The sequence below is a fragment of the Semicossyphus pulcher genome, unplaced genomic scaffold (genome assembly GCF_022749685.1).
Source record: "Semicossyphus pulcher isolate SPU_LCO1_2020_fin unplaced genomic scaffold, fSemPul1.0.p SCAF_13, whole genome shotgun sequence".
NCBI lineage: Eukaryota > Metazoa > Chordata > Actinopteri > Labriformes > Labridae > Semicossyphus > Semicossyphus pulcher.
Window position 1 is genome coordinate 18,287,360 of NW_027211637.1, and position 23,345 is coordinate 18,310,704.

General features: G+C 44.9%; 1 protein-coding gene across 1 annotated transcript in view; it reads right to left on the reverse strand.

The window, feature by feature from the left end:
- LOC138590158 (ERC protein 2-like) overlaps positions 1-23,345 on the reverse strand; it is a 156,533-nt gene that overhangs the window by 46,380 nt on the left and 86,808 nt on the right. Inside the window, exon 18 of the mRNA XM_069660734.1 lies at positions 1,581-1,728. Within this exon, the coding sequence (XP_069516835.1) occupies positions 1,581-1,728 (148 nt within the window). The remainder of the gene's footprint in view (positions 1-1,580; positions 1,729-23,345) is intronic.

Below are 23,345 nucleotides of genomic sequence, written 5' to 3' on the forward strand. Positions count from 1 at the left end.
CGTGTACGTCTGTGGTTGTAACTTTGTATATATGTTTGTCCGTGTCGATGAAAGCCTTTGCCTCAGAGCGAGGCAAACCGTCTGAGAAAGGAAAGTTTGTTTTAGCCCGCCGTCTTCATGCTCGCACACACACACAACCGTCCAACAGAGGGATGTGGGGAGGTCAGACGGGGCACTGCTATCTGTAAATCTATCTGCTGTCTACAGATCGGCTTTCCCCTATGAGACTCTGACTCCCATAATTCTTCGGCATTTCCTGGTCAGTTTCCTTCCGCCATTGGCTGTTGAGGACCTGAGGAAGGCGACCTATCCTGATATGTGTGTCAATGGGTCAGAAGACAGAGAGGCGGTGTGTGTCATGTCGGACAACATGATCTCCAGGGACTTCTGTGGAATGGAAGGAACCCAAGTAATGCAAACTACTTAGCTTACAACCTCCATTACATTAATAGATGACCAGCACTTTTAGGGTCATGCTGTTGCACATGCCTGATGCACATTTTGGCAGTTGTATTTATATGAATGAGAACTTTTTAAGGCTTGCATGTACTCGAAAGAGGAGGCAATGAAAGATCATGCTACCCCCTCTTTCTCCTCTCCGCTGCTGCACCCCCTGAGGCCACAACCCTTGCAATTAAAGCTCCTCACATCATCAGGTGGACTGTAACTGCTGCTGACCCAACGGGGAAAACATGACGCATCCAATGGCGATAAACAGATAATAGGCTTTCCTTGAAATTCCTTGAATAGAATTGCACCCCCTAGGAACCGTTTACCGTTTACGAGACACGAACAAACATAGGTCCGCACTAAAATGCGCACCCAGCCACTGCATCTGTTGACTTTTAAATGCACCACGTTTCCCAGAAGCCCCTGTGACTCAGGAGACTGTATAGTTGGACTCCCTGCTGCTCCCTCATTATCGTTAGCATTCACGTTAGCTCAGTCACTGATGTGGTCTGACCAGACCTTAATGACCCGCATACCTTCATCAGCCCCAGGTTATACTGAGAGCCCAGGCGAGATGGGAAATAGTTGTGTGTGTGTTTGTGTGTGCTGGGATTTGTCTGTTTGACCAGAAGTTATAAGACAGGAAAGTCCGCCAGTGACTCACTGAAGATGCTAAACCTTTGTCTGCGATTTGGGTGCATCTAAGAACTCTGATTGCAACATGAAAGTTCAGAGAAAAGCTTTTTCTCATGTGTTTATGTGCATGGATTCGTCATCACAGCTCATGCATGACTGCGTTGGCTAAAGATGACTTAACGCAGTACGTGCGGTTTTAGGCGTGGATGTCTACTCTGTTAACTACCCGGAATTATTAACTTGCATTAGTTCCTGGTTTTGAAGTTAAAGCTGTTTTAGGGCAGTCAAGGCTTCAACATCGGCAGCAGGTTTGAATTTGTAGTCCTGCTTTAATTCACAAAGCAAAACTCTGTCCTTAGCTTTGACCGCAAGGCCAGGCTCCATTTGATTCATGTGCGGGGCAGTCAACCTCTCAGACCAAGGGGTGCAGTAAATCTAAGCGTCGTTTATAAGCACTTATAAAAAAGCTCGGTGGTTGTGTGTGGTGGATGTACCTGCTGTTTGAGCTGGTGCATTAGCCTGTCCTTTTCCCTCTTAAGAGCAATCACTTCCTCCTGGGCTTTCTTCCGTTTGGAGGAGGATAACTCCAGGAGGGCGATGTTAGCATCCTTCTCACTGATGGCTGCCAGCAAAGCCTGCTGCCTGAGGGGAGGAGGAGGAAAAGGTTAGAGGGAATGTTTATACGGCGTGTTTATTCTCAAAAAAGTGTCATTGTGAAATATGATTAGGTATTAAACAGGTGGACGGCGGTTTGACACAGCAACCACATCCGCAGCTGTGGGCCTTCGTATGTATACAGATGTCACAGCACTCAGTCATCCCAGAGCTCCTTAGACTCAGACAGAGATTCCACAGAAAAGAGAGCAGACATCTTTGAAGTGGTCTGCTAAGCACTGCATTAGTGGTACCTCAGCGTGACTCATGGACATGTAATAATGTAATGGAGCCAAACAGAGCCGGCTGAGGAGGATATGACATCTTTCCTCTGTCACTGCCTGTTACCACAGTGTGTGTTTTTAGTGTGTCTGTGAGTGTGTGTAAGGAGGGGGCGGCAACAAATGACTGTCCACAGGTGCAGAGGTGACATACCAGCGGGCGTCATCGTACACAAAACCAGACGTGCGCATTGACAGCCACAAAGCTCAAGGGAATGCCTTGCGTAACAATTTGAGAGAATTCTCAGTGTGGAAGCAGATTGGTGATGAGTCTCCTCGTCATCGAGCAGGATGTCGTAAATCTGCTGTTGCTACAAACACACGATCAACCGCCCACTCTGGTAAACACACTCAGATGCACATTCTGAATTTTTTTCCCATAGATAGCCAGGTGCATACATCCCCTCCACTGTGGCCAGCGGCCCTTAAAGGGGCCTCATCTTTTAAATGGATTTTCTCATATTTTGCATGAGTTTCACATTTTTGGGCGTTTATTGTTCACAGTGAAAAAGTGAAAACTGCATAATAATTCTGTGTTTTTCCAGAATGACATTTTTAAAAAGGTCGCCTCTGAAATGGGCCGTTCAGAACAGCTGCAGGTTTCTACGTAGAACCTTGCTTTTGCAGAAATTGACCAATCGTCCTTCGCTGTCATTCACCTCAGTCTGCCTTCTTGCACTAGCTTGTAGTCAAGTCGATTTCAGCTCACCATTCAAAAACCTCCTGGCGATTCTGGCTCAAAGATATAAGGTCGAATGACCGATCCTAGAGCGGCCATGTTTTCTACAACTTTGGAGTGACAGTGCAGTGTGGCTGCATATGTGGGGGAGGGGCTATGCGCTCACTCCAAAGCCAATCGTGGCTAAGGTCTAACCTTTGAATGGTAGCACGGTTTGTTCGTTTCCTGAGGAAGGAGAGGCTCGGAAAAATAATTAAATTAAAATATGTATACAGTTTAACGAAACGAACTTTACAGACGTGATTCAAAAACACATTAGAATAATAGAAAATTAATTGCATATCTAAAATATGTGCCCTTTAAGAACATTGTAAAAGAAGGTAAACAAAAATCAAAAAAGAACCACTGTGCGAAAAAAGAACACTTAGGTGTACAGTTGACTGTATCTTAATTTATGTTTGGTTCTTCGTATCCACAAACTTCCTCTGAAAGAACATCGAAGGAGTCTCAAGCTGTCCAACTAGGTGTAGAGAAAAAAAGGTATTTTAAGTTGAATAAACATAAATCAGCTAAATGCTTTTCAAATTAGGGCTCTAAAGCAGAACGGTAAGGTAATGTGTGGGTTTGTGTGAGGTGAGGGTTAGAGGAAGAGAAGGAGGGAGGGTGCATTCAAAATACACTTTGGACTCAATTAAAAATTGACCTGCATTGGCGTGTTTTTATTCCATGATTTAAGTCCCTGCAGAAATAACTCAATTGTGAAAATAAACACGCTGAACTCAGAATATAGTCCTGCTGGCCCGGGACTTCACATTTTGGTGTTTTTAGTACAATTATCTGCACGCCGCATCTGGATTCTGGATTCTCCCGTTCAAGGCCATTAATAGGCCTCTGTGTGCTCGCATGCCGTGCGTGTATTTGTGCGCGCATGCACGCGGCGGGTTCTGACATGGATCGGAGCAGCTAATCACACCATTAATCACGGAGCAGGACCAACATGACACTTTTCGTCTCCCCACACCTCCACTGTTATTCCTTTTAACGCTCACTGTAATGGGAACACACGCTCTCTCACACACACACACAGACCTATATTGGACTTGTACCACAGCAACTACTTCAGACTGCAGGCTTATTCTGCCTGACCTGGCAATTCGCGATGTAAAATGGGGAAAGGAATTCTTGAAGTTAAAAAAAAGTGCAATTGATTTTTAATCTCTCTTCGTACGCTCCAGTTTTATATTCAGGGCGAAACAAACCATAGGTGAATTTTTGCATTTGGCACAATGGCATCCCAGTTCTATACTTCGGCTGTGTTAAACCAAGAGAAAAGATGATGCACAGAGTCGTATATGGGCAAGGAATGCAGCACAATGTGTCACTGTTCATAAACAGTGTTTCAGATTAACAGTCCTAACCTAGTTGCTGTAGAGCCATCTCCTGCCGCAGTGCCAGACATGGAAACTCACAAACATAAGACCACATAGACAGAAAATCCAATAGTGCGGGTTTTCTAATCTCCTTCATCATCAACAGCTCGCAAACACAGTTGGAGGATTTTGTCTAGTTAGGTCAGTATGAGACAATAAACACGCATGGAATAAAATACCACCAAGATGGAATAACATGGTTACCATTAGGATTGGGACAAAGTGGAGAGCCCAACCTGGTGAAAGAAAAGAGCGCTGTGAAAGGTTTAGTGGCACCAACTCCCACCCCAGATTTAAAGGGGAGGTTTATCTAATCTGCGTACTCATCTGAAAAAGCCAAACAGAGATCCATCTCTTTCCGACCACCGCTGAGTCACTTCATCAAGACTTGTAACGCTCCCATTCATCAAGATGTCTCTGCTAAATGAAACCGATGAAAGACACAGTCTTGGTGTTGAGGAAATATCAATGGGATACACTCACAGTTTACTGCGGCTAAAGAAAAGCCTTACGAGAAACCTATGACTTTAGACATTGTCTATGGCGTCACCGTAATTGCAGTCCTCTTCAAGGACGTACTGTATGTTGTCTTTTCATGAGTAACAAAAGTGCTGTTGTCTTTGAAGACATGGCTGTCACATCCATCTCACCTTAATTCCCAACGTTAAGTTATGGCCTGATCCTGTGATGGTCTGAGCCCGATTGAACTAAACCTCTGAACCGAAGTGGCTGCCATGCTTCGGTTGCAAGCTAAATCACTTCCAGCCTTTGAATTAACACAGCAGATTACGGCGCTGTCTCCCAGTGGGTGCTCTCTGAGTGGTACTGCAGGATTCTGCTGAGTGATGTCTTCCTAAAACAATAAAAACGGGACATTATTATGATTAGCCAGCCTGTAAACTTTGTCTCCCACATCCTCAATCAGTGACTATGTGTGCGCAGTGTGTGTCCGTGTGTGTGTGTGTGCTGATTAGTATTGCTAACAGCCTTTGAACCTGAATCACGCTGGAGTATTTCATCACATCTAATTTGAGTGGCCGTTTGGCCTTAGATGCAGAGCACACTTGCAATGAGCATGAATCTAGCAGACAGGATTCATCTATCAGACACACACACACACACTAATGCTTGTACAGTATCTGCCGGCTGATCTTGAGTGGGTGAACCCTCTCTCTTTCCTCCTCTTCTTGTCTCACTCCCTGCTTAAGTTGGACTTGGCGTGTCCTGGACAAACAAAGGATTATCTTTATTTCCTTCCCTATTGAAAGGGCGACAATGAAATGGATTTTCATGACGAACTTGCGATTACTCTTCATAAAAGTCCGACCCCGTGCACCGAGAAGTCATAAGGCGTTCCAATAAAAGGACGAATAAATCCCACGGCGGGATCTCCGGTGTCAAACATCTCATTTACCTTATTTCTTCTATTTTAAGGCAACAGTACGGTGGCTTGTGAGGTAAATATGACGCACACATAAACAGATTTGTGTTTATATCTACCTCACATTACTTTTAGTGTTATAAAGTTGTATAAAGGGAGTTTACTAGGCTCTGTAGGACTGACATCTTATTTATAAGGGGTGAAATTCTCAGCTCGACTACAACATGTGATTCCAATTGAGCCTTCATGGTCCCTGGGACATATTGAGACATTTGGATCTGCAGAGGTGGGAGATGGATGGCTAAAGTACATGACCATGCGATGAGAGGTGAGAGGGAAAGGAGGGGGGGGCGGGAGGTCAGCCGAGACGATATGGAAAAAAAAAAAAAAAAAAGGAATGCAAAGAGTGGAAGAAGAGGAGGGCGAGGAGACGTGAGGCGGAAGGAGATAATCCAGGACAAAGGGATGAAAGATGAGGAGCGAGGACTTTGATGAAGACATCTTTGAGGTAGGGCTGCTGTCAGAGGACGGCTGTGATGTCACAGGGCCAGAGGGGAGGCTGGCAGGTCACACGGATTTCAGGGCGACAAGGGGTCGAGATGGGGTCAAGAGTGAGCATGAACACACATGCGTGCATTAGCGCAAAGCTAATTCAGCGAAACAGGAAGTGAGGGGAGGTACACTGCGGGTGTGAGTACAGAGCCAAGAATAAAAATAGTAAATAAAGAAGAGATGAAGGCGATAGAAGTGGGGGAAGCATGTGTTTGACAAGAGCGACTGCCACCTGCGCTGAATGAGAGAGAAAAAGGAGGCGGAGGAGGAGGAGGAAGGGAAGAAAGGAGCAAAGGTAAAGATTTAAGAGTCCCAGTCTACCCTAAATCAGCTCCGCGCACTCCATGTTGTTATTCCTAGGCGTCACGGTTGAGAGATGTGTGTTTATAATTTGTGTTATGACTTACTTGAAATTATGAGTGTGGAGAGTCAGTGGGACAGAAACAGATGCGTCCGTGTGATGCCCAAGGGAGCCATCAATACTGTCTGCCCTTAAGTGCAGTGTGTGCGTGCGTGCCTGTGTGCAGTTGCCTGTCTTGCGCTTTCATGTCCTCATGTGCATGTGTGATGTATTTTGTTACCGAGAACATGGGGAGCCTACTAATATCTGTTCCCAGGACATCCATTATGAGGTCTTCTAGTTTGTGATCATGCCTGTCCGCCACTTAGCTGTCCGGCTCTGCAGAAACATTCCACATGCATTTTATGGCCGTTCCTTGATTGTGAGTGTGCGAAGGTGCGGCACAAGACCGGGGGCCCCTGCCTAGGCAGCACTGGAGGCCTGTGGTGAGAGCAAGCAGAGGACATGAGAATGGGGCATGGCTGAGTGACACCGTTATTTACGGCCTTGGAGCACTGTGTTATTTACAACTGAGGAGGTAGGGAAAATGTCTATTTCAACATAAAACACACGCTCTGGCTTCGTTCGGTAAGCTTACTGCAAAGCCAGTAAAGATGGTAAATCTGCATTTCAACTCTAAACGTGGATTAAATGCATTTTTATGAGGTCCAACTTTTGGCTACCTTGGCTAGGATTAGCTCCATGCTAACCTGTAGCAGCTAACCTGGAACCGCATGCCAGACGCACCTATAATCGACTTCCTGCTGCCTGCTCGCCTGGATTAGAGCCGTTATTAGTCTTAATCTATGAAGTAGGATTTATGAATACCTACCACGAATAAAAGGCGCATGCCTGTCTTGTTTTCTGGCACGTCAAGTTCAATATTGCTCTCGAGCAGCTATATTAGACAGCACATGCTAATCCTGAGCTTCAAGCAAGAATGCTAAACTTTACATGCTAACCTTGAGCCGAGCTTCCCAAGAAAAAATCCATGACAGCAGATGGCTCTCCCAGAACTGGGCCAGGTTGTGTGTGTTTTCACTTGACTAATAAAATATACAACCCACTTACTTTGCTCACCCCCACTCCCACACTAGTGGTCTGACTGGTGGAAGGAGGAGGACGGGGGGGCTGTAATTGAAAGAGTATGTATCAGTTTTACAGCAACAAGAGGGGAAAATACGAGGGGACAAAAATCAACAAATCTGCCAAAACTAGCCAAATGTTTAGAGTGGTAGCAGGGACGAGGAGAGATGTCCGACTGCTCCCAGAGATGAGCAGGACCAGACGGCCACCGCTGCATTCCTCCCGCAGAGAGGAGGGGGGGGACAGATAGAGAGACCCAGACAGAGAGGAACAGAGAGGGAGGGAGCGGCTGGTTGTACGAGTGTGGGTGTGAGTTTAAAGGCAAAAATTAAAGATGTTTACATTAGGTGAAGAGTCGACCTTATTGAAAAATACATGTATTTGGCTGCTAGGAGAGTAGGATGGAAGATTGATCAATCCTTTGTATTTGTGGGCTTGGATGATTAGCCTAGCTTAGCATTAAGAATGGTAACTGCTGAGCTGGTCATCCCTAAATATGCCTGTTGACTAAACATGATAGAGTATGCTTCTATTGTGCAGTCACTAGCTGTGTCCCAGGGGCTGCAGCCTTTGAAGGACGGATTTGAAGGCAGATTGCGTGACAGCGGCGCGTCGAGGGCTCCTTTAGATGCAGCTGACAAATGCGTCCTTCTTTTCCCGGTCCACGGAGGATCCATTGGCTGCATCCTTTGTGGCCCAACGTATCCCAAGAAGCATTGTGCGCCACAATACAGCGTGATTATGCGGTCGAGCATTAAACTTTTAAATGTAAAAAAGTTTCAACTCAATCGAATAGCTAGCGTTACACACGTTTAAAATAACAAAAAGGCCCTTGAAACTTCAAATTATCTTTAAAATAAAAGGTTAAGTTTTGTGACATTAGTTATGCTAGCTACCCGTTGCTAGGCGACAGGAGCGGCGTTTGGTGACTCAAGGGTAATGGCGGGAACAGCTGCTGACGCAAACAGGAAATGCTCCGTAGACCAGACTGCCACATTTCAGTTCAGCTTTAACGGGTCTACGCAGGCTATCGATGGCTGCCTCCTTTCGAAGGAGGCAGCCCCTGGATTGGGACACAACAACTGTGTCACAGTGAGGTTTGTTGGATTGATGCCATTGCACAGATATGAAACCAAAACCTCTGATCATTAACTGTATTTCACAGCACACACTGAGATGCTGTGAGAAGAACTGGGTCTATGGATGAACTGTGTTTAAAATATACAGCTCCGGCTGCAGACAGTGTTAGACGGACACTTGCAGCTCCATTGCATCACCATCTGAGGATCAGCTAGGGGTCGGCTGGATTCCTGTTGTTGTAAAAACAGGACAGATAAATAAACCCGGCCCAGAGGGATGTCAGTGATGATTATTATGTCACCAGCAGCTTCTTCTCATTCGGATGACCTTCTGTGTCTCCATGTGTGTGCATACTTTCTCCTGTGTAACTTTGGTCCACTTACGCGGCCATCTACCAATAAGGTGAGCTCTGACCCCGGACCTCCAGGGATCCGACCAATAGCGGAGCCTGGGTTTTTTTTCCATTCTCTAAAAGGGGAGGTTTGTTTTTCGTCTTTATTGTCGCTCAGCTGACTGACAGTGTTTCCCTAAGGCACAAGAAACAAGACAGGGGGCTTTACTGTACCACACACGTGTAGGGCTCCCCTGCCTAGAAGTCACAAGCACAGACACACACACACACACACATGCATATACAGCAGCTGGGTTGTTTAAAGCTCCCTGTCATCAGAGAGAGAGGTGAGGGTCACAGAATGAGTAACACTACTGTAAGAACACACACAAGGAAAGGGGGAGAGGAACATTCAGACATATGCAGCGTGTTACGAAAGAGCACCAAGGCCTCAGAATAAACAGCGATGAGCTGTGCCCCCTTCATCTGTCTCTGATCCAACCGGAGCGCCAGTGGGATCAGGGATCACTCACAACAACCTCCATCAAATAAGTCGTCCCTCTTTGTCTGCACTCGGGTGAGAGGTGCCTGAGCTCTCCCTTATGTAAACTGAAAATAGCAGGAAGACACCTTTTGTATTGCGTCATTTCAAATTGAGGCCCTTTTTATTGTCTTGTGAGTCAAACAGTTCATCACCGGCTCTCGGACAGGAAGGCCACCGCAATGTGCTGTCTTTTTCTCCCTCCATCCTCATTCCATCACTCCTCCTGCCCTCCCTTTCTTTGGCTAATCAAAGAGAGGAGTCACTCATCGGGGGAGAAGAATATGGCATCACCTCCGCCTTGGACTTCTCTATCATTCGACTTCTCGCTCCCTCTATCATTCTCTATTTGGCTTTGTCGTGCCCTATACTCACTCCAGAGTGGGGCTAAATATTAAGTTCAAGGAGGTTATGCAAACACGTTGAAACAGCCATCCTTGGCCTAAGTATTACCCTGAACCCTTCAATTACCCGCCTTGCTTTCCTCTCTCTCCATTCCTTCTGCCTTTCCTGTCCTCCGTACGGGTTCTCTCACTCCGGTCATCTAACTGCAGCCTGGAAATACAGCGCACACTCATGACGTGGGGCCAAAGAGCCTTAAAATATCAGGGGCAGAGAGTACAACATAGCGGCGCACTATTACATACGCACACACACACACACACACACAGATGTGCACCCAAAATACGCACGCACACACAAACCGATGAAAGACGGGTCCAGAGAACAGTGGGAGCAAGTACCCCTGGTGTATTTTCTCTCTGTTCCAAATGTAGGGCCTGGCGGTGGACCACAGCTGAACCACAGCCGACATGCGGTGGAATGGGAGGCCGCCACACTCACTTCCCTTAAAGGAGCCATAGACACACACACACACACACACACACACACACACACACACACACAATCACAGAGTAACACACATATGCTCAAACACTCATATACACACATGTTCAGCAATTTCCTGGATAGCACTGTCCTGACGATGGGAGTCCATGTTTAAAAAGTGGTGGTTTGAGGTGAAGGGACAGATCTGTATGGGCTGTTTCCCACAATGCTTTGCCAGACAATTACACAACCCAATTAATGTGGTTACTACAGCACAGCTAGGACTTTGCTCTGCGCAGGCCGGGTGCGCGTGCTTTCGTGCGTGCGTGAGAGGGGAGATGTGTGCACGCTCCTTTGGCCTGTATTACTCTTGGAATTATAGCTTTGCTTGGATCTTGGACCGGTCGATTTCCCGTCAGTGCGTAAAGGACACACAGGGTCACACTAACATTCACCCCACACTCCATCAGCCAATCATAATTTTTTCCAATCGCAGCCCACATGAGCTCAACTGAAAAGCGGCCTACCAGGAGAACTACAATACCCACAATGTGTTGTGTGCCCTCCCAGCAGAGAGATCCATTTCCCTCAGAGGATGAAACCTGAACTGTAGCAAAACATCAGGAGAAGCTTTTTAAAAAGTAAGACATGGTCTTAAAACTTAATTATCTACTGGTAAAATGTGTTACTGTTTAATAGATACTGCAACATATATTCCTTAATAAAATAAGATACTCTGTCATGCTCTGTTAATCACCTTTTCCCAGCCTCAGTTGAACACTGTGGTTGAAGAAGCAGGTGCCGCTCTAATAGGTGTGTTTTCCTAGGCTATGTTTTGTACAGATGATGTTTTTATTTAACTTATATTAGTGATAATAGATGCATATAAAAGAAGTTCATAGTTCAGCTGTCATTGGACAAGAGGCGGGGATACACCCTGGACTGATCGCCAGTCAATCACAGGGCTGATGCACAGAGACAGACAACCTTTCACGCTCACTCTCACACCTACGGGCAATTTTAGGGTCTCCAATGATCCTAACCAGCATGTTTTTTGACTGTTGGATGAAGCCAGAGTAACCGGAGGGAATCCACGCATGCACGGGGAGAACATGCAAACTCCACACAGAAAGGCCCACTTAGTCCGAACCATGACTTGAACTAGGAACCTTCTAGCTGTGAGGCGATAGTGCTAACCACTGCACCACCATGCAGCCCAAAGATATTTTGTGTGTGGCTGTACTTTTTCACTGGTGTATTATTGTCGGAGCTGTTGGTGTAGCGAGTCTGAATTAACTGATGTTCTCTTGGGTGGGGTACTATATGACCATTTACTGATCATAGATTTGGCATTTAAATCTGTAGAGTCTGATGAGTCGTTTTTATTAAAGCAGTTGAATGCATGTAGTGGAGTGAAAAATGAAAATAAAACCTAAGGGGGATGAGTATCCTGAAGTGCATTCCTTGAGTATATGTATTTAAAGGAGCAGTTCGCCCCTGGAAGAAGCCACTGTCAGTCAAAGCTGGTGTTCTCTGTAATCGATAGAATCAATAATATTTGAAATTGGCGCCATAGCTGTGGAGAAAGTTGTTCAAACAGCTCGAGGTTTCGCCCATTCTACATTCCTACAACACCCAGCGTGCATTGCGCCCCTCCCTCTGGAAGGAACGCCTGCTACCGCTACTACTACCGCTTTCCAGTCAAGGACATTGATCGCTGCAATGAATCAGAGCGGTACAGAATCCAAAATATGACGAGAATATACCGGTGGATCGTCTAAAAAATCTTCGGGTCTGCAGTCTACATTTCAAACCTGACGATTTTGAACGAGACATGACATCAGAGGCGGGCGTCCTAGATTGAGGAAGTGTAGTTTAGCGAGCTCCCTGGCCTCCGCCAGATGATGCATTTTACGTAGTCTGGTGGAGGTTTTCCAGGGCCCATTGGAGAAGCGGATAGCGTCCTCCACAGGACTGAGGTTGAAAATTGGCGAACTGGCCCTTTAAATGTACAAAGCTTCATGCAGCTGGATTAGCACTGAGACAGAGAACACACACACATCTGCTAATAATTAGCAATGCAACCTTGGTTAATAGTTTTCTTTAAAAGGCGGATGGTAAAATGTAAGTAGAACAAAACAAAGTTCAAACCGCTCTGCTTTGTGTTGCAGCAGCAGGAACCACATGCTTTCTTTACAGTCTGCTACACAAACACGCTCCGACCACATACTTACTTATATAGACTTCATTAGCTCTGCTTTAGAGTGCTTTAAAGGGAGTAGAGGGACAAATACATTCAAAGCAAGAAATTATGAAAGAGAGAGACAGAGATGCAGACGAGACACACACACACACACACACACGTGCACAGAGGGCTACGTGAGGGTGCTGATTAGAGGAGCTGTTGCCAGGTCTGGACAGGTCTGCTGTATATTTACACAGATCAGTGAGGATCATGGGATCAAAGAGTAACATGATTACTACCTGGCCTTCTGATAAAACACCTCACTATTATTTCCCTGTCAATACACACAAGAATACACACATTTGAAAGGGCACACATATCCGAGCATGTCCGCGCGCACACACTCAGATAAACTTACAGAGATGGGCTCCAGTATTACAATACACACCAGCGCACAGATGGACGCACGCTCACACAGACAGACATGTACACCCACACCGCTCTATAATCTGGGTAATTTGTACGTTGAAGCTAGTGTAGACAGATCATGCCTCTGGTACATCGAGCCTGTTGTGTCATTGCATTTTCTTGTCCGACTGTTGGTTTGAATAGAGACATACCTTTACTTGTAAAGTATAGTGGTTGTGAATATGTTTCGTGTGAAGAAGGCCCATTGAAACAACCAGCGCTCTTTTTATAACAGCATTTTCTCTTAGGTGGGAGATTGAGTGCGTGTGTTTGTAAGTTTTACGAGGGTATGAAAATTGAGGCTGCAAGCATTAATGCACGAGTACATGCACGTGAAGCATGAAAGTGTGCGCCTTGTAATCACAGCAGCAATAAGAACAGCCGCTCTTTGACCTTTATGCTTTTGCTTGCATGTTCACTTTCCTTTTGTATTTATTGTGTTTTTTTCAGCAGTCTGCTTTTTCTTAGAGAAAGCATAAAAGCAGAAGCCGATCCGCAGACAACACACACACACACGCACACGCCTAAACGCAGACGGAACTGAACTGTGATAACCGCCCGGCCGGCCCTCCCACACACCTGTTCGCGGATTCCAGCGTGCGTCTGGTTTTTAATAAAGAGACCAGTGGTGGTGTGCAGTCAGATGCTGCTGACAGAGCCACTGATTTCCACATAGATAACACACTCACACACAGCCGAGCCAGCTCCCCTGGTAGATTACATCACAGTTATTTTAACAATGGCTTCCACTCAGTACTTCTGCTGGCTATGGTTACATTCAGGAGTGTGTGTATGTATTGTTCGAGTTCTTGAATGATCATTCTGCAGTCAGTAGATTATAACTATTTAAAGCCAGAGTTTAAGTCATAATGTTGCAACAAATATTCAGATGTATCTGCCTCTATGTGTGTGAGTGTGTGCGTGCTGTGACCAAGACTATTAAGATGACTGTTCTGCTGCCAAAACTGACATTGGAGAGTTGTGAGTGAGAGTGAACCCATTAAATAAATGAGTTCCTAATGTTCCCTCACTATGCAGTGTCTCTAAGACACACACAAACTTTTAATCACGGGCCCAGACAGCACATCTTTATCAGGGATACCCCACATGTGAATGAGAAGGGACTGACGTTATCTCGTTTTGCTTTGATCCCTCAGTTGTTTCCAGATGACCACACAGTTCACTTTCATGTGCTAAATCTGACGCTAGCTTTAGTCCTGATATTAAGACTATTTGTGGACATAGACGAAGACCAATTTGTTCTGTTCAGGGTCGCGTGGGGCTGGAGTCGATCTGAGCTGTCACTGGGCGAGAGGGGAGGTACATCCCGGACTGATCGCCAATCAATCACAGGGCTGACACATAGAGACAACCAATGACTCACATTCACACTTACAAGCAATTTAGAGTCGCTGATTAACCTAACAAGCATGTCTTTGGACTGCGGGAGGAAGCCGGAGTACCCGGAGAGAACCCATGCACAGGAGTAACATGCAAGCTCCACACAGAAAGGCCCCTGCCGTTCAAACTTCTTGATGCGAGGCGACAGTGCTTACCCAGAAAACAACCGACAGAAATAACCTACAATTTCATAAAACAGTTTGAAATAAACACAAGATACTTGTGCCCTAATGATAAGGATAAGCGCTCAGTGAAGAAACCCCTCCCCTTGTGCCCTCATCCCAATACTTATACTTAACCTGCCACATGACCCTTAGTGTTCACCACAAACCAAGCAGCATTGCCAACTTCAACAGACCCAGGCTCTGTTCATGTGAGCTCCAGTTATTGACAACAATGATACTACTTACCCTACCACATGGCTTGTAATGGCCCCAACAACAAGATGGGCAACAGGGTCATTAAGTGGGTACCTCCTTCACAGGTGTTTCGTCAAGTTAGTCCCACGGCACCTCGGGGAAGCGCAACAGTTAGCTCTGTTAGCTAAATTGCACTATTGACCTAAAGCAGGGGTCTCCAACCTTTTCTCATCTGAGAGCTACTTTGAAAAAATCAAAGTGGCCAAGAGCTACTTGCATTACATCGCTGTAATTGCTGGTGGCGCCCCATGTTGATACTTTTGTCGACTGAAATGTTGATACCACAGATGAGGCACACACACTTGACTAAACACAAAAAACTTGCTTTCCCACTGCCCGTGGAAATAGGTTGTTTTCTGCTTTTTCAGGGCGTGGCCACCTTCACTGTCCATCATAAAGCTGGCATAAAACAGGTTTGCTAATAGCACCAAACTCAACAAGCGCACAGCACAACTGACCCGACCTGTCGATGGAGATTGCTGCAACATTGCTTAGATTATTTTGTATTGGAGGGGATGGGACATCTGTGTATTTGATTGAATTGAAGTGGGAAGAGGCTTTCAAGGTGCATTGTTGTCTGATTTTTTGTACTGTGAACCTCTTGGCCGAGAGCTACCTGTTGGAGACCCCTGACCTAAAGTATATACAGTATGTCTTCCCATTTTCGGGCCCCTGCTTTGTCTGTATGCATACATACGAAATTTTTTAGGTGTGTGAGAAAGAAAATACTGTGAACAGGGTGTCTGTTCAGAGTTGTTAGGCCTCCTGCCGCTGTTACACACAGCAGAGAGAATACAGGTGTGTTTTTGTGTTGTTTTCTTTAAAAGAGAGACACTCTGGGGAAAGAGAGAGTGGCAGGCAGAAAGAGTCTAGAGGAAATGTCTTAAAGGTTTGTCATGTTTCCAAGATTCTCATTTTTTACTTTCATGATTTTTTAATTTCCAACAAATGCCTCAGTTTAGTTGTTTAGCACATAATAAACAAAAGATCTGCAAGTCTCCACCACTGACACATCAAAAAAAAGACTCATTTTACAGCTTCAATATGGTGACGTGCATGAACAAACATCTCTCGTTTTTTGCAGAGGATCATGGGAGACCACCTCAGAGCTTGAATCTCCAAAGTAGACTCTGCAGGGAGTGGTGAAGACACAAACAAACATTCTGACATGAAAATCGGTCTCTGTCACAGAACAAGAACTTTAAAAAGAGGTTAAGAGAATATAAGTTAGCCTGCAAGACAGAAATGTGTATTGCTCTTTTATCTGCAGTCATGCAGTCAGACATACCAGCGAGCAGCTTAGAAGTGTAGGGAAACACTGGCACGAAGCACAGAGTGACTGACATGTCAGAAATCCTGCAGTGTGGCGTGCGTGCAGATAAATGAGGGCTCTGGATTCTGTGTGCGTGCATGAATGAATTCACTGTTTATCCTGTATTTGCACTGGTTTTACCGATGTACCTGTGTGCATGCGTGCGTGTTTATCGTGCACCGGGCTCCCACAGTGACAAGTCAGGACACTAACGTCAGGAAACTGAGACACTCTAAATCTGACAAACAAACCATGCCAGGAGGAGGATCTAAACAATGTGCCGCAATTGCTTTATTACTCAGTGTTTGCCTTAGGTGTCATGTTACTGAAGTCTTCAACGCCATAAAAGCCTTCTCTATGGTTCAGCTCTGTGTTTGTGTGTACGCTCTGGCAGAGGCTCCCCGATGACTGGTTATATTGGACATGCTCAAACAAAGCCAAACACACAACAGGAGCCGCGAGCAATTAGGCCCTGCCACAGTGCATAACTCCTCTCTGAACAACCTCTGTTTCCTCTCGCCATCCACCACGCTCGCCATCTTTCTATCCTCTATCCTCTAACACACATTGTGCTGCCTCCATCCGCTTCACGCACACACTCACATATCAGTCTGAGAAGCCTTTAAACGCTCCCTCTGCGCTGGCATGCTGCGTGACATCAGAGGCAATGATACTGTTTATGTAAATGCCATCTTCGGGATTAAATGTTAACCTCTGTGGGCAGGAATCGCTGACTGGCATGGGAATGCCAGTAATGCTAGCAGGCAGCGTAATCCTCTGGATTAATACATATTAGGGTGGTTTAGCAGAGAGCCGGGTGGGCCCTGTGTCTCAATTTCATCCCGTCGCTGTGATATATTTGTGTATCTCCACATCATGACAATGCAACTACTTTCTCTCCTTTAATACAGTTTAAAATGTGTTTCGTGTTTCTAATCATGGTCCTTAACTCGCTTCTATAGAGCAGATGACAGAGCAAAGCCAGTCATAGTGAGTGATGGACATCCAGTTTGAATCACATCCTCTGGAGCCTGATCCGGGGGTGATATCTCACTGTCTGTGGCTTGGACGTGAGAGTCGACGAAGATCTGTTTCAAATCAATGTAAGAAAAACGGGCATACTCAAACTGGGTCAACCTCTTTCTCCCCCTGCAACCCCTCTCACCCCCCTCCCTCTCTCTCTTTGTCTTTCTGTCTCTCTCTCGCTGTATTTTGGGTGTCTCTTTGGCCTTTTGTCACTAAACACCTCATAAGAGATACGTCTCTTTGGGCATAACATGAAGGAGGACAGGATGGAGTAATGGAGCAGTGCTGCAGTTGTTGAGAGAGTGTTTTGTGTTAGTGTGGGTTTGGGGGTATGTCTGTACCAGTTGTGTACTAATAAAGCTAATTATTGCCATCTGGCCGGCAAAGCGATTTCTGAATTCCTGTTTTTTTTCATGTCACATACTTAGAAGGCTGTTATTTAAAGCTAGCCAGTTGGAATGAGTAAAATGCAGAATGAGCTCAGATGACACCGATAAAGCCAGAATCATCAAGAGTGCAATTCTGTGGCCCTACATGTGCACAAATGTGTTCGTGCACGGTATAAGAACTATAACCAATGATGTCCTTGTTGCCTGCTTACACCTCACACCTAGCAGTGCTCATGTGTGCAGATAAAAGTGCATGTAAGTGCATTTCAGGCAAAAAATGCACACCAGTTTATGAGTATGTCAGAAGTCTGCATACCTTGGTATGTTTGTCCTATGTGTTTAAACCTTTTGTAGTGGCTAGCGGAGCTCTCCTGTTACACATACACATGTTCTTTATGGGCTGGCTAATGGAGCCGAGCTCTTCCTGCCTCTGTGATGTGGTTTGCTGTTGTTTGATGTGCTCAGGAATCCTGCATAGGAGAGCACCCAGAGCCGATCTTATCACATAAAAGCCCTCGCAATGGAAGAAGACACTCAACTCTCTTTTTTTTAACTTAATAGAGATCTGTGTCCCTGTGAGGCTGTGTTTGTACGTGTATGTGTGTGCGTGTGTGTGACTTAGCGGGCGCATGTGCAAGTGTGCACAATTTCTCTAATTCAATCGAGTGTGTAACCCAAGGCCAAACACACACATTTGATTTGCTGAACCCGGAGACCTCTGGCTTGAATGGACCAGAGAAATGTCGGATATGCCAGTGCATGTTACAGAGAGTGTGCGTGTGTCGGCTGTGTTTGCATTTGCGTTTTGTGTTTGTGTGTGTTTGTGGCAGAGGGAGCGACAGAGGGAAAAAGGAACTTTGCTTTCAAAGTCATTTCTTTTTATTACACGGCTGTGTTAAGTACTTGATTCTGATTGGTTAATTACAGCATTCCAAGGTCTGTTCTTTCTCGATAACAGACCGCTGTTATGAAGAACAGACCGTTGCTATGGATGCGGCTCTGATCACACAATCCAGAGGACTAGCTGTAATTACATCAATCCGCACAAAGAGGTCCGGTAAATTTGACGTCGGTTTGTTTACAGAAGTTAAAAAAAAAAGAAAAGGGATGAAAACAGCGGAGAGAAAGCAATAAAGGTTAATCGATGCAAAAACTGAAGGCTACAACTGAGAGATCTACAAAACTGAAGATGGCACATGAAGTAAACGTTAAACAAAACACAGTACTGGGATACGGAGTTGTTTGAAGACAGTGAATGGAAAAGAAAATGTCGACAGACTCTGACAGTGATGAAAAAGAAAACAGAAATATAATCATTTTTAGATTAATAAAATAATTTCCAAATCAATATATAAGTAAGTAAGTAACAAGTGGGATAATGTATAGTGAGCAGTTATCGCGGAGGAACCCCTTCAGGGTGAGACAAGTGTTTCTGCTCACCCTGTCGGCTTCCATTCCGCGATAACACCCCGCTCACTAAACATTATCCCTGACTGAGATTTCACACTGAAATCAAATAATGTGTAATGACTGTATATATATTTAATTAATCAATCAATTTGTTTATATATAACGCCAAATCAAAACAAAAATGATATCATGAAACTTTTTGATATGTTTAAGAACAGGCTGAAGGAATATTCAGTGCATGCCTTAGCTAGGCATGCTATAAATTGTTATCGTTAGGATGTTTGACTGCAAAAAAAAAACTATACGGTTTGAGTTATATTTAAGTTTCACACAATGTAAAATTGTTTCAGTGTTCTGCATTCATGTTCAGAGCTTGAAGGGGTAAGAGTATATATCTTTAGAAGACTGGAATAGAAAAAAACATAGCATAAAGTGTATAAGTAGCATAAAAGCAAGACAACATATTCATGGACTTATTTCAATTTGTGCATCAAGTGAAAGCAGCAAAAATCCTGCAGACTGTTTATCACTTATGCTGATGTTTCGAAACTGTCATCATGAATGAGATGGACACATTTTCAATCAAGTAAAGTGGTCTACAGTGTGCAGTCATTTAGTCCTTTTACAGTCACAGTTTGTGATACAGTGCACCAGATTATAAGACTTTCTGGTGTGCAAGGACATGGCAATAGTAAGTTAATTAATTAAATCAGTCATGTAGCTCTAGAAGGCTTCACCTTAGCCCAGTGTTTGCATTACATTTGATACTAAATAAAAAGTAAGTGAAATTTGATAACAAATTTAATGAATTGACATCCTATATGAATACCAGTAAAACTGCTATCACTGCAAGGGCTCTGGAAGTGACTGAAAAAGTGTGTTTTTTGTTATAAAATGCATCAATGGGAGCTGCAGGTTGAGCATCATCACAGACGGAAATAAAAGGAAACTCACCACCATAATCTCTGTAACCTCATCCTGTCTCTAAATGCCTCACACGTCATAATATCCTTTAAATTGACTGAGGTTTGGTTTCAGTAATGTTGTTCAAGCTTTGAATTATACGCTGAAATGACATGACATAGTCAGTTCTATGATCTTGACTTGAATTACTCCAGACATAAACACACATACCCTCATATCAAGGCATTTATGAATGGCCGCATTCTCAATCACGCACACACACACACATTGTCTATATTCTTTGTTTAATGTACTTGACGAAAATCGAGCCATTGTCTCTGCTCACACTGCCTCTAGCCATTCCTGTCTCTGCAGGAATCCTGTGTTGTTTGTTTAGTGGTGACCAGTCCTGTCTCTACGCAGTCTGTCCGCCCACATGAAGGCGTTTTTATTTTTTTTTCAGTTATTGATGCTTGCTTTAAAGATGAAGCCTTACGCAGATTAAACTGTGGTTGCCATCTTGACTAGATGTGACGTTTGCACCAAATAAACCCTGGGTTTCAGTTTTGACTGTTTTTTTCCTCTTGACGTCTCTGTTCAGTGTGCTTCGCTTTTTCTTGGACATCAACTCTGATATCGTAAAATTGAGACTGAACTTTTATTGCCGAGTTGTGAAACTTAACAATGTCTGTGCTGCTTGTGAATGGTAATTTCTCTCCGCAAACAAATAAGACAAATGTAGTTTTAGTTTTTAATGAGATTTGAAATCCTGGTGGTGAGCTTAAAGCCAGTGACCCCTACTTTCTCTTCTGATTTTATTTTTATTGTCCTCTTATTCTCTTTCCACCCTTCTCCTTTCATTTCCTTTTCTCCCTTTAACCTCTCATTTCTTCTCTTCTCGTCTCTTTTCCAGGATACCCACCAACCCCCAGAGAGCAGTCATGTTTCCAATATGTCTCCATTTAGCGGAGACCAAATGAACAAGAGCGGGGCCAAAACAAGAGCAGGAAAAATCATCACATAGCCGCTGGCCCGATCTGCTTATCTTTCACTGCTAATAGCTTTCATGCTCTTCACATCATTTCACACATGCACGCACACACACACATATTTAGTCAAATTCATGTATGCACATGTTGTTCTGTGCACACAAACACCTTCAATGCACACCACCGAGGATACAAAAGCTCATCCAAACTTGCTTGGGCTGTTTCCTGCCACTGCCGAGAAGTACATAATGATAATTACAGTTTGGGTCTACATCCCTGAATTAACCAGATCAGACAAACACACAATCCAAGAGTGCCAGGGGCGGCTGTTGTGTAAGCTGACTGGTGTGCAGTGCTGGAGCAGAGCGGTGCTGGGAAGCGGCCCGTTCTACTATTGTTCTCTATTAAAACCTCCTGGGAACCATCTCAGCAAGACTGCGAGACGTGTGGGACCAATAAAACTCCAGCAAAGAGTCAGAGAGACACAGCCCGAGAGACCGAGGGCTTTATGTAACAATATGTTGCTCTTGATTGAGGAGAACTGGGTGAGAATTTGTAGAAATAAAACTTCAGAGACTCGGATAGTTTTGTTTTTTAATCGACATATAAAATGTAAGAAACAGACGCAGACAGATAAAGACAGAGACAAACCTCGACCCAGATAGAGAGAGACAGACAGACGTGGCCGGAGAAGCCGCAGAGGAGAAAAACAGCAGCCGGGGCTCAGGTGTGTGTGCCAACCCGACTCCGAGGTGTTTACAGTGTGTGAATATGTGCCAGTAAGCACCACTGACTCACTTTTGTGGGTAAACCAGCATTTCATGTGCCCATAATGGTAAACCATGAGGGCGCTTCACCAAGCCACTGTTTAAATGGCTGTTTTACATCGCAGCACTTTCAACAACATATCACATACAGCTGCGTTTCAAACAACTCATCCCCTCTGATTACTGCACACGCTCCCTGGGCTTCTAGTTAACCCTTTGTGCTCCGTCTCTACTCCTATTGATCTATCTGCAGTATAGAGCTGTGTCCTATTCCAGGGGCTGCAGCCTTCGAAGGAGGCGGTCCACGGAGGATGATCCATTCATTCGTAGACCATTAAAGCTGAACTGAAATGAGACGGTCTGGTCTACCCTTGCGTCACCAAACGCCGCTCCTGTCGCCTAGCATCAGGTAGCTAGTGGGCTAACTAGCTAGCATAACTAACGTCGAGTAAGTTAACCTATTATTTTAAAGATAATTTAAAGGATGCACCCGATGGATCCTTCACGGCCAGGGATGCGGAGGACGCATTTGTCGGTCGCGTCTGAAGGAGCTTTTGAAGTGGGACGGCCTTTGACGCGCCGCTGTCAGCCTTCAGAGACAGCCTTCAAAGGTTGCAGCCCCTGGATTGGGACACAGCTTATATCTAACTATCTGCATATCTATCTGTCTGAATTCAAATCGTCTTTACTTTACGTCTATCTACCACCTCCTCCCTTGACCTCCCCTTCCTTCTCCTCATTCCTTTGATGACCCCGAGGGCAGGGCCGTCGTTAAGGAGGCCGTCACTGGTCACCTCTGGGTCCCGTGTCCTGGGCTGCCTCTTTACGGCTGCAGGGCCCACCTCATCAATTGCCCACTCACGCATGCACTTAAATTCTCTGTCACACACACACAGACACACACACACATGCAAAAAAAACTTCCAATCAATTAGTCTTGAGATTTAAACAAGCGAGTAAACAGGGGTGTTAGTCTCCCTAAGGCCAATCAGATTGGGTTTTCCCGAGACTTCTACACCAAACGAAATGACACTAATTAGCTCTGTGTGTGTGTGTGTGTGTGTGTGTGTGTGTGTGTGTGTGTGTGTGTTTGCGACTGACACTAATTAGCAAGGCCGGTGCACCTACTTCCTCAGGACTATTTCCTGTGATAGTAATTATTAGGTATGTGTGATAAATTCCAGGCCTTCTTCCACCCATCCAGAGATAGAACAAGAGAAAAGCAGACAAAAAGAAGGAGAGGGAGGGAGAGAGTTTAATACTCAGAGGAAGTTAAAGAGGTCAGTGTTAAAAGAGTGATGAAGTAAAAGTAAGAAGAGACAATGAAAGAAGGATTTGACTCTAGAGGGTGTAACTCTCGCTGTTTCCATAAGCAACATCTTCTCGTTGCCTTCTTGAAATTCTCTCCCTGTCTCCTTCTCTCGCTGTCAATCACTGCATTATTTTTGTTTTCTTGTGTCACGCTCACCTCATCTTCATTATGTCAATCTTCAGTTTAAGACAAGAAGTTCTTTCTGTCTCTGGAATGACTCCTCCATCCCTGTCTATCAGCTTAACTAAACAGACGCATACAAGCGCTATCCTCCCCTAGTCGTACGATGTCTTTTGAGTCTCAGCGTGTCTTTCAGTTCAACATCAGCTTCATGAGACAGCTCCGGCCTTCCAGCCACTCAAACGAGACAATGCAACTTCTTTCAGCGACTACATGTCTCACAAATCCTCTCCTTTATGACAACCCAGCAGTTTTAACACTGTAGGAGAACAGAGTGGGTTTTATCTGAGGTTGTACGTATTGTACAGGACATAA